Raw genomic sequence first — 14,096 nt, 5'->3', positions numbered from 1 at the left:
TTTATCAGAGGCCTCTGATCAACACCCTGGCCTTCAGGTGACAGAAAGATCCCCCTGGCAGTATACCAGGTCCCTTGCTAGCTAGACCTGTGAAGAGGGTCTCAATCCCGCCTCATATAAAAGTAGTTTTCAAATAACCACTTTGAAGAATCTTTCATTATCTAAGCCAGACCAAGGCAAAAGCAAAATGCTACTGGACTTCCCATCTAAAACAGCGACAGCAGCATAAACTACTTGAGATTAAAATTATTCCCACTTCTTAAGTAAATCATCAATTTTCTTCTGAATTTGGACTCGTCTAGATTCTCAACAACAGGCAACTTTTTGATAAATTGATCGGAAGTGATCTTAAAGACCACCACCACCCTCCATGGTTAGTTGTACTCTACAACCTTTATATTCAATGTCTGAAAATAAGTTGGAAAAAGTAAGTGCAGGATATGAACTATGAACTTTTATCTTAAATGTTATATTGATCGTTAACAACTTTATCATTTTTTCCAGGCCCCCAATGCTAATATTCATGTCTTCTGATTCCTAGCTTGGACTCTTTCTTTACAAGAAGCAAAGGAAAAACACACTTAAAAGGTAACAACACAAATAATCATACCTTTCTTGCCAGCAGTGTGGCCATTTGAGACACTACCATGTGGCCAAGGAGAAGCCACACCAGCCACTGCTTCCCCCATTCCATCCAGAAGCTCCACTCAAAGTCAGTCGCATCCTAAATAGGACAAAATAGGAGTTTATCAGAGGGATTTCAGTACATGTCTGAGTCAGAACACAAACTCCAGTTAATAAAACTGGAAAGGTCAGTGTGAGTCCAAACTCTGTACAGGCTTTACACACTTCTAGCCTTTCCCCATCCACCTGTACACTCCCCTCCAGCTTGCTATTAGTTAATGGCAAAAACTGCAATTACTTTTGCATCAACCTAACAGAATCATTGCTATTGCCATTCCCCAAATGCACCTTGGACTTTCTACAACTCAGTGTCTTTGTTATAGCTGATCTCCCAGAGCCCTCTATAGTATAGATACTATTATTATTTCCATTTTGCAAAAGATGAAACAGAGACTTAAAGAACTCAATTCATTTACCCAAGGTCACAGAGATAGCACAAGTAATGAATTGAGGCTATCCCAGTTTAGACAACTAGATGTTTTCACTAAGAAGAGAAATGTAAATTGGACACTAATAATATGGCTTAAAGTCAGTCATTCTGAGTCTTGTTACCATTTACAGACAGAATAATTTGTCAGAGAAATTAACTAATTTCATATAAATTTATAATAAAGGAATGAAAGGTACACTTCCCTTCCCCCCAAGAAGCTCTGTGTCCATGTGGCATTCTGTGTCTGCATCGGTACCAGGTTCCACATGTATGAAGCTCCCCAGCAGGAGTAGGTAGAAACCTCTGAAAAGAGTGGACATGTGGATGCTTAGAAACCAGCACCTCCAAGTCATGGCCTCAGGAGCCCCAGAAAGGACCACAGAGGCCAAGAGGAGCATGGAGAGATGCACACAGGATGGAGGGGGATTTGAGGTCTCAGAATTTTCTAACCAAAACGTGTGCCTGGAAAAGGACTCCTGCAATGACTACTGATATTGAACCCCTCACCAATCTCCACAAGTAGAACTTGAAGTCTCTCTTAACTGGATTTGAAGAAAAGTGTGATTTTTTTGGTGTACCTAAGATTGTGGGGTAATGTCATACCAGTTACACACAAATAAAACTTTTTTTACAGAAGGTAAGATACACATAAAATTGATCTTGATTCATAACAGACTATGAGTGCAAGGTAGCTAAGAATGGAGGCTTGGTTTGGGTCCAGAGCCCAGATCTACTCACACTTGCTGTGATGACCTTGAACATGATTCTTAACCTTTCTGTTCTTTTTCTTCATACAACAATAGTACTTACCTTACAGGGATTTTTGAGGCTTAAATAAGAACATATGTATATTAAAAGTTTATAACAGCACACAGTACTCACTAAACAGCAGTACCCATTACTCACTGCTAGACCCATGTGCTTCCCATCCCTTGTAAACCACCAGCCAAGACTGTATCATGCTTTACTTTGTGCCACTCATTTAAAAAAAGTTTTCCCATTTCTTCAAATAAGGAAATACAATACTGTGCATTCTCAAATTACACGTGCTCTCCACACCCCAGATCCTGATACATGATCTGCTCCTAAAGCCCCTGTCCCCTGCTGGAAATCATGTATCTAGTTGAATTGCTTCCATTTAGAGATGACTACACCAGAGTCTGGGACATGCCCACCAACACACAGCCAGGCAGCACGGCAGAGAACCCAAAGCTTTAACCTGGCTCCTGATCCCTGATCCACAGTTTATTTCCCCATCTAGAGATTTCCAAGTTAGCTGAGAGTCAATTAACCAAATAAAGGTAAACAAGTTCAAAGGTCATGTGATGAGGCCATGTTAGTAAAATACCACTTTTATAACAGGGATATAGCTAAAAAGACACGGAAAGCCGAGACTTTTTTTTTTAACACAAACTCAAAAAATAAAAAACAACGTTTGAGTTTTTTAAATATAACATTTTTGAACACTTAGAATTACATTTAGAATTCATGACCCCAAGCTTACCTATGCCTCACAACTTCTCCAAGTTTAATTTTTTAGGGGGGAAAAAAGGATATAATATGACAAAACATCTAAGACTTTCTGTTCCACCAGAAAGTCCAGGACTCCTGAAAACTCTGCTGGTAAAATCCCATCAACAAAAATTACGCATGGCCTTTCACCGCTAATTATTACAAAAAACATTCATTTAAAGGCAATAAAAATGTCTCTCTCATGTCTATTCTTCCCCATTTAAAAAAGTTACCTAAGGGAAATGACCACACACAAAAGCTGGGCCAATGAAAAGGTCAAGATGATGTTTAATGATTTGGGTAAGAAAAATATTGACTCACTGCTTCTCGAAGCAAAAGCTTTATAGACTCTGAGCTCAGTCACACATTTCAAGGCAAACATGAAAGCCTGAAATCAGGAACAACATCATGTTCTGTCCTTTCCCCCATTTTCTTTCTTGACTCCATGGTTATTAGTCAATTAGGAGTCTCTTCTTTGGGACTCTAAGGGGGTCAGCTATAAACTGGGGCTAAATCCCAGCGAGGCAGAACTAGGCAGGCTTCTCCATGGAAGCTTGGAGGCTGTACTCCAAGGAGAAGTCACCCACATCCAACCTCAAGGTGGACACAGCCACCTACTTGTTAAAATGCAGATTCTGATGCAGTCAATCAAGAGTGGGGCCTGGGATTCTGTATTTCTAACAAGCTTCCAGATGATGTGATACTACCAGCCTGGGGACCGATCTGCACAACTGATGAAGCCTTCCTACAGCTGAATGTTCATAAACTCACAGAATCCTTAACAGCTCAGCCCACCCCGTACCATTCCCAGCCAGGGAGGGCACACACTCCGAAGCTGCTACCTAACACTCACCAACAGAGCAGTCATCCTCCTGTTCACCGTTCAAAGCTCTGAGCACCCAGACTTCGGAATTCACTGAACAAGTTAACAAATGCGGTTGTTTATTCCGAGGCTTGCATTCTGCCAACAGGCAATACTAAGGACTCTGAGAGACACAATCGTTCTGGGTTTCTTAAATAGTAACTCTACCTTCCTGGCAAAACACTTTTTCCTTTCTTAACAAAGGAAAGGGTCTGGGCCTAGTGTTTGTAACTGCTGCTTTTCCTACCCACAATGGAGTTCTACTCTAGGCACCATGAGGAGCTCAAAGTCTAAATGGGAACACCCCCAGCACCAAGACCACCACACCCCACAATGAAGACACTAAAAATCCACTGCAAAGTGAGAGGGGTAACAGTGCTGCAACTCAACTTCATATGTCCAGGAACCTGACAGACCTGTCCTTTCTTCCCATACAATCACTGATGAACATTCGAGTATGTGTTTTCTAATTACAACCTCATAACAATCTTTAAAGTGGTTCGTTTGTTTGACAGACCTTATCTTTTAGAGAGTTTTCAGTTCACAGAAGAATTAAGCACAACGTTCAGAGAGTTCCCATAGACCCCTTAACCCCTCTCCATCAGCATCCCCCACCACAGTAATATATTTGTTCCAATTGGTGAACCTACACTGATTCATCATTGTCATCCAAAGTCCATAGTTTACATTAGGGTTCACTCTTGATGTTGCATATTCTATGGGTTTGGACAAATGTATAAAAACACATATCCACCATTTTCATATCATACGGAATAGTTTCACTGCCCTAAAAATCCTCTGTACTCTACCTCTTCATCCCTCCTAACCTAACCCTGCCCCCCCTCAATCCCTGGCAAACAGTGATCTTTTCACTGTCTCCATATTTCACTTTTTTCAGAATGTCATGTAGTTGAAATAAATAAGTTTTGGGTTTTTTGTTTTTTGGGTTTTTTGGGGTTTTTTTTCTGTCAGCAATTTGAAGCTCTTTTTATTTGAGACACTCTCACTCTGTTGCCCAGGCTGGAGTGCAGTGGCACAACCTTGGCTCACTGCAACCTCTGCCTCCCAGGCTCAAGTGATTCTCGTGCCTCAGTCTCCCAAAGTAGCTGGGACTACAGGTACATACCACCATACCTGGCTAATTTTAGTAGTTTTAGTAGAGACGGGGTTTCACCACATTGTCCAGGCTGGTCTCAAACTCCTGACCTCAAGTGATCCACCAGCCTCAGCCTCCCAAAATGCTGGGATTACAGGCATAAGCCACTGTGCCTGGCCTGAAGCTCATTTTTCCTTTATTCTTCTTTTTTCTTTTTTAAGTAGTTGTTTTTTATCTCTGTGTTACTAATGAGTTAACTGGAGGTCAGAGAAAGCAGATTATTTGTCCAAATCTAGTAAGGGGCAGAACTGGGTTTCTAACCTAGGCCTGTCTGATGCCAAGGAGGAAACCCTTTTCTGAGATGTTTCTACTCATACTTGTCCCTGTACCTGAACTCTCTGCCCTTCCCACCCCTTTGGCCCACAAAACTATTTGACTAGACAATCTCCAACCCAGAGTGCACCTCATTAATGCCCCACAACCACAAAGCCAGCCCAGTGACATGCACAAAACACTCACTAAATAGTACAATTCAAATGTCAGCACAGAAGTGAGGCTTTCCCATCCCTGCGCCTCCCAGGTGGACCTCACTGCACTCCCTTCTCTGTCATCCACATCTCAATTCTAGAACTTTTATTATGGCATATTTATTATATTACTTTTATTCATGTATTTTCTCTCTGGAGGGAAAAATGGAGTTCTCCGGGAGCAAGAACCTTGACTCAAATCTGTCTCCTATATAACCAACATTCAGTAAGCCTTTCAAACGGCGGGGAGCAGGAAGGGAGCCAAAAAATCAGGCCATCTAGTACTTATCACATTTCTCCCCCTGTTTAAACTTGGAAAAGTCACTTATCTGGACTTGAATTTCCTTGTGTGTAAAATGAAGGGCTCCACTAGCACAATGTCTAAGATTCCTTTCAGAAAATGGGAAAGACAGTTATTTTCCAGGCTAAAGGAAAGAAATACTAAGAAAGTGCTTGTCACCCACCCGTGCAGAGGGGGTGGTCCCCCCTTCTCACACCCCTATGTCACTAGGGAAGAAAGTTACAAGAAAAAATTCCTGGCAAGTGAGGACTTGCCCTAGCAACTCACCACTGAGTAAATCTTTCCTCCTCCTAGCCTTGAATTCTCATCGCCCTTAAACCTTGCCAGATCACAACTCACTCTCAGCCGCTTAGCTGGAGTACTGTGTTGTTATCACAAGGGATGGCTAAAATTCTGGTTCTGTGTTTTCTCTTGCATTCCCCAGAAAATTGAGGACTATTCTCTAGCTGAAAACAACATAAATGCATAGCTACTGAGGCCTGGTCAATAGACTAAAATGTAAGGTACCAAGCCAAGTGCCAAGGCACTCATCAAGACACCCTAAGTGAATGAGAGAAATTCACCCTGTTGCCACATCAGTTAGCTCAGTCTGCTAGTTCCTCAATCCAGATCCCTGGCCCCACTGTTTTTGGAGTCTTTTTGGATTTTTTTTGTAATCAGTCCATGACCTGCTGAATAGTTCCACTGTTTATCTCCTAGTGAGATGGGTCAGGAGCACTGTTTTATTATGCCTGTTGATGGCATTTGTAGATAGCTTGCTATCAGCTCAGAAGTTTACATCTACAAATGAAGCAGAGTCTAAGAAAGGCCATGGATGAGCCTTGAAAATGATTTGAGGTCAGGTGCAGTGGCTCACGTCTATAATCCCAGCACTTTGGAAAGCTGAGGTGGGTGGATAGCTTGAGGCCAGGAGCTCGAGACCAGCCTGGCCAACATGGTGAAACCCCATCTCTACTAAAAATACAAAAATTAGCTGGGAGTGCTGGTGCATACTTACAATCCCAGCTACTCGGGAGGCTGAGACATGGAAATCACTTGAACCTGGGAGGTGGAGGTTGCAGTGAACCGAGATCATGCCACTGCACTCCAACGTAGGTAACAGAGCAAGACTTTGTCTCAAAAAAACAAAAATAAATAAAACTTTTTAAAAAATGATTTGACCCATTGTATAATCATTCAAATATTTCAAGAAAGTTTATTGAGCATCTAGTATATGCTGCTTCATATGCTCAATCACAGCACATCAATTAGGCTTTGATATCCAGGAAAGTCTTGGAGCTACTGCAAAATCGTTTTCCTCCCTGTACCATATGCTAGACCTACTTCAATTCTGCAGACTGTTCTCTACTCACTTCTACCCATTTGGCCTTATTCCTTCCATTCCATGCCCCCTACACAGCACCAAAGTAATATTTTTAAGAGCATAATTGATCATGTTATTTCCCCCACTTAATATTCTTCATGTGCTCCCCTTAGCATTTCAGAGAAACTTCTCAGTGAGACTCATGCAGTTCTTCATAAAATGGCCCTGTCCCCCTGTCCTACCTAACCTTCACTGCCCCCACCATCCCACATTACAACTGCATTGACCCCTCTGACCCCACAGCCTGACATTCATGCAGCTGGGCCTCCCACACTTTGCTCCCTCTATTTGGAAAAACCATCACTGAAGCATCATGTGAATGAGGACCTACCTTTCAGGTCTCAGCTCAGGCAAGCCTTCTCCCAGGAAGTCTTTCCTAATCCATCCATTCAGCCTGGACTCAGTGTCCCTTGCCTATGCTCTCATAATATGCCACTATGGTTACCTGCATCAAAGCAACTTATCCCACTGTGCTTTTTATTTTTTTATTTTATGTTATTTTATTTTGAGACAGAGTCTCGCTCTGTTGCCCAGGCTGGAGTGCAGGGGTGCGATCTCAGCTCACTGCAAGCTCTGCCTCCCGGGGTCACACCATTCTTCTGCCTCAGCTGCCTGAGTAGCTGGGACTACAGGCGCCCGCCACTACACCCGGCTAATTTTTTTTTTTTTTTTGTATTTTTAGTAGAGATGTGGTTTCACCGTGTTAGCCAAGATGGTCTCGATCTCCTGACCTTGTGATCCTCTCGCCTCAGCCTCTCAAAGTGCTGGGATTACAGGCGTGAGCCACCGCGCCCGGCTTATTTTATTTTATTTTATTTTTGAGATGGAGTCTCGCTCTGTCACCAGGCTGGAGTGCAGTGGCATGATCTCGGCTCACTGCAACCTCCACCTCCTGAGTTCAAGCGATTCTCCTGCTTCAGCTCCCAAGAAGCTGGAATTACAGGTGTGCACCACCACGCCCAACTAATTTTTGTATTTTTAGTAGAGATGGGGTTTCACCACATTGGCCAGGCTGGTCTCGAACTCCTGACTGCAAATGATCCACCCTTCTCGGCCTTCCAAAGTGCTGGGATTACAGGCGTGAGCCACCAGGTCCAGCCCCCATTGTGTTTTAATTACAGGTTACTGAGCTGTCTCTCCACTAGACTGTGAGCTCCTTTCCGACAGGGTCTACATATATATTAAGCATTGTATCCTTCAATAAACATAATATATTAGATGCTCAATAAAAGTTCGAAAAATTTGAATGATTATACAATGAGTCAAACTATTTTTAGGAACCTGATATCAGCACAGTCTGCTGGGAAAGGGGAAGAAGAGATACCAAAAGTGAAGAACCCAGTTTCTGGCTTAGAATGCCTTTATAACCCCAGGTAGGGAGAAAATATAAGCTCACAGAATAGTTCTAGTGGATGATCTGCTCTGCAGATTTTCCTGACCAACTCAAGGCCCACTCTCTGAAAAATCAATTACTGACTCTCAAGACATGGCCAAAGCATAGTATTATTACAATAGAGGACCCATTTCATATTCATAAGAAACACATAAACTAAAGTATGGAAAACACCTGGAATACAGCCAGGAATGTATGAAGTACTATGTCCTTGTTTGTTCAGTAAATATACAAATAAATGAACAAACAACAAACTCGATTTTACTTTCATAGGCCCAGAAACACAACTCCAGGAGTTTTCAAGCCGCACATCCTGAAACGGTTAGAAGCACCCATAGTTAGAATATGAGAGAGTTCAGCTGTTCAAGATCCCAAACCCAGTGCAACAAAAGGAAAGAAGAAAGTTCTAGAGATTGTGGACTGAAAAGAAGTGAGTCCACAGTTAACAAAAAGGAACTTCAGCATTCAGGAAAGCAACCATCTTAATCTTTTGCTAAGAAGAAAACATCTGCTGGTACAGCAGGTACTGCCAATTAACTCAACCATGACTCTTCAATCCTCTCTAGCATTACTTCCTACACATTACAGGTTAGAAGGTTGAAAACTACATATCCCCGAATTCCCTGTAGCTGGCAGGTCTAAAAATAGCTGAACTTCTGATGAACAAATACAAACACTATGACTCTGAGAGTAAAGGAACGATGCATGGGCTGTAAGACTTCTGAAGAAAATGGTGGCAGAGGCCCTTTGGCTGTTCTGCAGCAGCCATGATGGAGATTCTGGGGTCTAGTCAGGTCAGAGATGCTGAAGCTGTCAGATGTGGCACCAGAGCCCTAGGTTCTCAAGCCAGGGGCTATGTGGCAGCAGATGTGTAGGGTGGCTCTCGGAACTGTTTCTGGTAGCTCACTTAGTGCCTGCTCCTAGAGGTCTTTCCATTATTCTGAAATGTCTTTAGATCCCTGCAATAATTGTCTTTTTAAAATGACTGCAGCAGATTCTGTTGTCTGCAGTGGAACCATGACTAACATACTATGGAAGAAATGTTTCCTCTGATTGGAATCCAGCTCCAGCTTAATAACAAAAGCATTATGAAAACAATTCACTTTGAAGGACACTAGTCTGAAATAAGTCTATTCAATGGAGGAAAATGACATGGAAGAAAACACCAGCTAGGTCAACCCAATGAATGCTCAAGAGCTAGGTAATGAAGGCAGTGATTGTTTGTTAGAATACAGTCACAGATGCATTTATGTATTTCAAAACCAAAAGATATGTAATGTTCTCTATACCAAAAAAAGGTAAATGTTTCAGGTGATGGATATCCCAATTACCTTTATTTGATAATTACACATTGTATAGAGGTGTCAAAGTATCAAATGTACTCCAAAAATGTGTACAACTATTGTATATCAATTTTTAAAGAAAAAAAAAGGAAATGACCTACCTTACCAACCACTGTATATTTTTCATTATTATACCTTTTTCCTTCAGAGAAAACAGTATAGAACTGAATATATTTACTATTTTCCTTATCCTCATACCTAGCAAGTTGTAAAAATAAAATACTACAGAAATGCTACACGTTTGTGTACTTATTTCCTAAATAGCATTATTTGCTTATTGTTTACTTTGAGACCATATATAATATCTTATTACACTAAATAAGAGTTATCTGCGATCAGAGAAAACCTTTATGAGGTTCTTGAAATCACAAATGTTTCCCTGCACATTCTAAGGCAGCAAACTGACCTGAATGGCCCGTAAATCTCCAGACAAGAAACACAAAAGGAGACTAATTTTGTAAGAATTCTGCACAAAAGAGGCACTGCTCTCCGAATGAACCCGGGCTAATGATTCATTGAGCAATTATTGGAAGAGTTTTCTTTTTCCTTCAACAACTGCTTTTCTCTTTCTAAAAGAATTTGAACTAAATCATTTTACTGCTTACAATTTCCAGAGACAACACTCTCTCCCAGTCAATACTTTCTGAAAGATAAAACGCTTTCACTAATAAAACCTTTTTTTCTGGAAATAACGAAGTCCCTGCTGAAACATCATCACCCTCCTGCATAGGTGAAGATGCTTACAAGGGCAGGGACACCGCCAACAGGACAGGCCCAGGCTGCCCTGTTCTACTGTGTACCATTCCCAGCCTCTTCATTGCCCCTCGCCACACACGCCAGGCAAATTGGTCCAGGGTAAAATGGTAAAGGGGAGGTGTTTTGTGGAAGAAGAAAAGAGAAAGCCTCTTAAGACAAGAGGACCTAATGAACATGGGTAAATTATTTCGCATATCTTCAGCCCAACTGCCAACCTAAACTCAGTAACATCCTCTGGTCACAACTCTCTACCTACCTACCTATTTCTCAGAAGTCACTTTGGATTATGCAGGAGAGCAAGACTGCAGAATCTATTCGGTTTAACATGAATAGATTCTGTCTCCCTGCTCTGTCTATGCCATATTCCCACCTTTCCTTTCCTCCTAAAGCCAGCAAAGAAGGAATCAAATGTTTAAAAAGAAACATTAAATTTCAAGGTGAACTTGAAGGCACAAAACTGTATTATTTTCCCCACATCTCTCAAATTGGAAAAACACTATATTTTCTACAAGGTATATGGAAAAAAAGAGCTATAAACTATGAAAAAAGGTGATAAACAAATTGGAGATCATGACAAAAAAATGTAATAGAATGAGATGACTGGAGAACAAATTACACAGAATCATGACTCCTCAGCTTCAAAATATGCTAATAAATCACACATACCATTAATGTCACTTCCCCAGAATATCAAAAAGACAAAGTGAGTCACAATAACATGGAAGGAAAAAAGATCCTCAGCCTGTTGGGGGCCACAGCCCCTAAAATGATCCTTACACTCAGAGAATTTACTCTCTGCTGAGGAAGTCTTCACACATGCAAGAAAACTGGTTTGTACAGAACGTCTCTGCAGTGGGCAAACATAGCAAACTGGAACTCCACATGGAAGCCCAAAATGTTGGAGATCCCCAGGGCAAAAGGCCAATTAAGAAAGAAAGTATAATCTCAGAGAGAAAAAGGAAGAATTAACACTTTTGCCATCTATTTAGGGGAAGAAGAAAGGAACCCTCCATAATCCCAGATGCCACCTTTCTACTTTACACACTGCCTGAAAGACCAGGGAAACAGGTGAGCAGAGCTATGTTGAAGAGTACTCCCATACATCTTTACCTCTGTCCCCTTTGCCCATTAGCTCCCAAGCTGTTCAAGAGACACCTCCCCACCCAGATCACCTGTGAACCCACCAGCCATCACAGGCAGCCCAGGAACCTGGGAGACCGGGAATAGAGACAGACAAGAACAAGACCAAGGCTCACCACATCCTCAGGGCACACTGCCCCATCCTTCCCCCGCTGTCCATTGCTTCTACCATCTCTCTTCAGAAACCTATTTGTGTATTAATAAAATAACTCATCTTATTTATGATACCTGAAACTTACTTTAAAACACAGACTACAACACAGAGACCTCTGCTTTCAGGCAAGACATAGTCCGCACATTTATCCCTATCCCTCCACTAATGACAGCTAAAACCCTTGGATGTAATCTATAAAACAAATGCAAGGAGATTCTGAACGGTGAAAAGAGCAGACTGGGCTACAGAGCTGAGGACCTACGGAATGACAATAAGCAAAATAAAATTAAGTATGAAGTAAATGTTGATATATTAATATTTACATTAATGCAATATTAATTATACTTAATATAACTTACTAGATGGGCTTAATAGCAAAAGTAGATTACATAAGAAAGAATTATTGAGCCAGGCATGGTGGCTCACGCCTGTAATCCCATAACTTTGGGAGGCCGTGATGGGTGGATCATTTGAGGCTAGGAGTTCCAGACCAGCCTGGCTGACATGGCAAAACCCCCTATCTAGTAAAAATACAAAACAATTAGCTGGGCATGGTGGCACATGCCTGTAATCCCAGCTTCTTGGGAGGCTGAGGCAGAAGAATCGTTTGAACCCAGGAGGCAGAGATTGCAGTGAGCCAAGATTGCACCACTGCACTCCAGCTTGGATGACACAGTGAGATTTTTTTTTTTTTGAACCTAAGGATAGGTCAATAAAAATTACCCAATCTGAACGAGAGAGAGAGAAAACTGACTGAAAAAATACAGCCTCAGAGACCCTTGATATAAGAACAAAAGACCTGACATTGGTGTCATTAAATTTTCCAGAAAGAAAGAAGAAAAAAAATGAGGTTAAAAATATGTTCAAAGAAATAATGGCAAAAAAAAAAAAAATCCCCAAATTTGGCAAAAAGCAAAAACCTACAGATTCAAGAAGCTGAATAAACCCCAATCAAATTAAATACAGCAATTAAAAGACAGAGCTTGGCAGAATGGATTGCTAGAAAAATGACCCAACTCTAGACTGTCTACAGGAATTCACTTTAAATATAATGACATGGGGAGGTGGAAAGTTAAAAGGATGGAAAAGAATATGGCATACTTACATGAATCAAAAGAAAGTGGGAGTGGCTCTATCAATGGCAGATAAAGTAGACTTCAGAGAAAGAAAATCACCAGGGTCAAAAAGGGTCATTGCAGAATGATAAAAATATCTTCTCACCAATAAGATATAAGAATCCTAATATAATTTTAATATATATTAAAAGCATTGTGGTTTTTCAGGGATTAGAGATGAGGAGGAACAGGGTGAGTATGGCCACAGAAGAGGTAGCACGGAGTAGCTCTTCAAGGTCCTATATCTTTATTATGTTGGTGTTTACATGAATTTACACGTGATAAAACTGCATATAACTATATACATATACACAAATAGGTGCCTGCAAAACAGGTGAAATCTGATTAAAGTCTGTGGGCTGCACTAATGTCAAGTTCCTGGGTTTGAGTTTACTATGGAAGATTCCCCACTGGGGAGCTAACCATCAGGTCCTCCTGTTGACAACAGCAGACACCAGGGACTGCTGGGGGGTGGGAGGGAGGACTGGCAAGGGCTGAAAAACTATTGAGTACTGTGCTCAGTACCTGGGTGACAGGATTATTCACACCCTCAACCTCAGCGTCACACAATATACCCAGGTAACAAATTTGTGTATATACCCCTGGAATCTAAAATTAAAAGTTGGGGGACAAAAAGATTCCCCACTGGGGAATCTGGCTAGAGGTACACAAAGCCTCTCTGTACTACTGCTGCAACTTCCTATAAGTGTGTAATTGTTTCAAAATAAGATGATGCTAAAGATAACAAATCGTACTCCAAGTCCCATTGTATAAAAAGGGCTAAAACGAGAGTTTCTATGGTTAACCCAGGATGGGATTTAGAACCCTGCTAGCATGTCCTCTACTTCGCCCCCTAGTGGTAGCACCAAAGGCACCCGGTGAATAACAAGGTGTGGAATCTCAAGGCGATGACTCAACATTCATTTGCATACCCATAGTACCCTGCACATAGTAAATTCTTTAAAGCTTAAAAGAATATTTCTTTTGACTCAACATTTCTAACTATGGGAAGATTAAATAATTCTTTTTGTGCAAACTGTAGGCAGTAATTCTTTTTGTGTGAACTGTAGGCACCATCGGTGTACTAGGAGTTGCAGTTACTGCCATAATGAGTTAAAACTGACTTTTGGTGTTCACTGGTTTCTCTTCAGATCGAATAAATCTTTCGCCTTTTACTAAAGATTTCCGTGGAGAGAAACAAATCAGTTTAAAATTAATTTTTTGAAGCCTTGCCTTGGCAAGGCAGATCATGTTTTATAAAAAAAGATCTTAAAATGAAAGCATTGTAGTGCAGCAACTTTAGGTTGTAGTGTTATATTGTCGCTGTTCACTGTTAGCTTAAACACTGAGTAACAGAACTTGCAAGGCCATGGTTAACTCTTGTTTTCCATCTCAAAGCTCCGAGTCATATATGAGTCAC

At 41.2% G+C, this 14,096-nt stretch overlaps 1 protein-coding gene and 1 non-coding gene across 11 annotated transcripts in view; one reads left to right on the top strand and one right to left on the bottom strand.

The window, feature by feature from the left end:
* The window catches only part of LOC105484918 (hedgehog acyltransferase), a 348,464-nt gene that overhangs the window by 284,214 nt on the left and 50,154 nt on the right, over positions 1-14,096 (bottom strand). For all 10 annotated transcript variants that reach the window (XM_011747037.3, XM_011747042.3, XM_011747032.3 and 7 more), the window contains one exon: positions 611-724. In XM_011747037.3, coding sequence (XP_011745339.1) covers positions 611-724 — 114 coding nt within the window. The remainder of the gene's footprint in view (positions 1-610; positions 725-14,096) is intronic.
* Positions 13,810-13,921, top strand: LOC112427248 (U5 spliceosomal RNA). Its single transcript, XR_003018756.2, has one exon. It is a non-coding gene; the product is annotated as a U5 spliceosomal RNA (small nuclear RNA).

This window comes from Macaca nemestrina, chromosome 1 (assembly GCF_043159975.1).
Source record: "Macaca nemestrina isolate mMacNem1 chromosome 1, mMacNem.hap1, whole genome shotgun sequence".
Classification (NCBI taxonomy): Eukaryota; Metazoa; Chordata; class Mammalia; order Primates; family Cercopithecidae; genus Macaca; species Macaca nemestrina.
The sequence above is the reverse complement of the archived record's forward strand: the minus strand, read 5'-3'. Positions and strand labels throughout refer to the sequence as shown.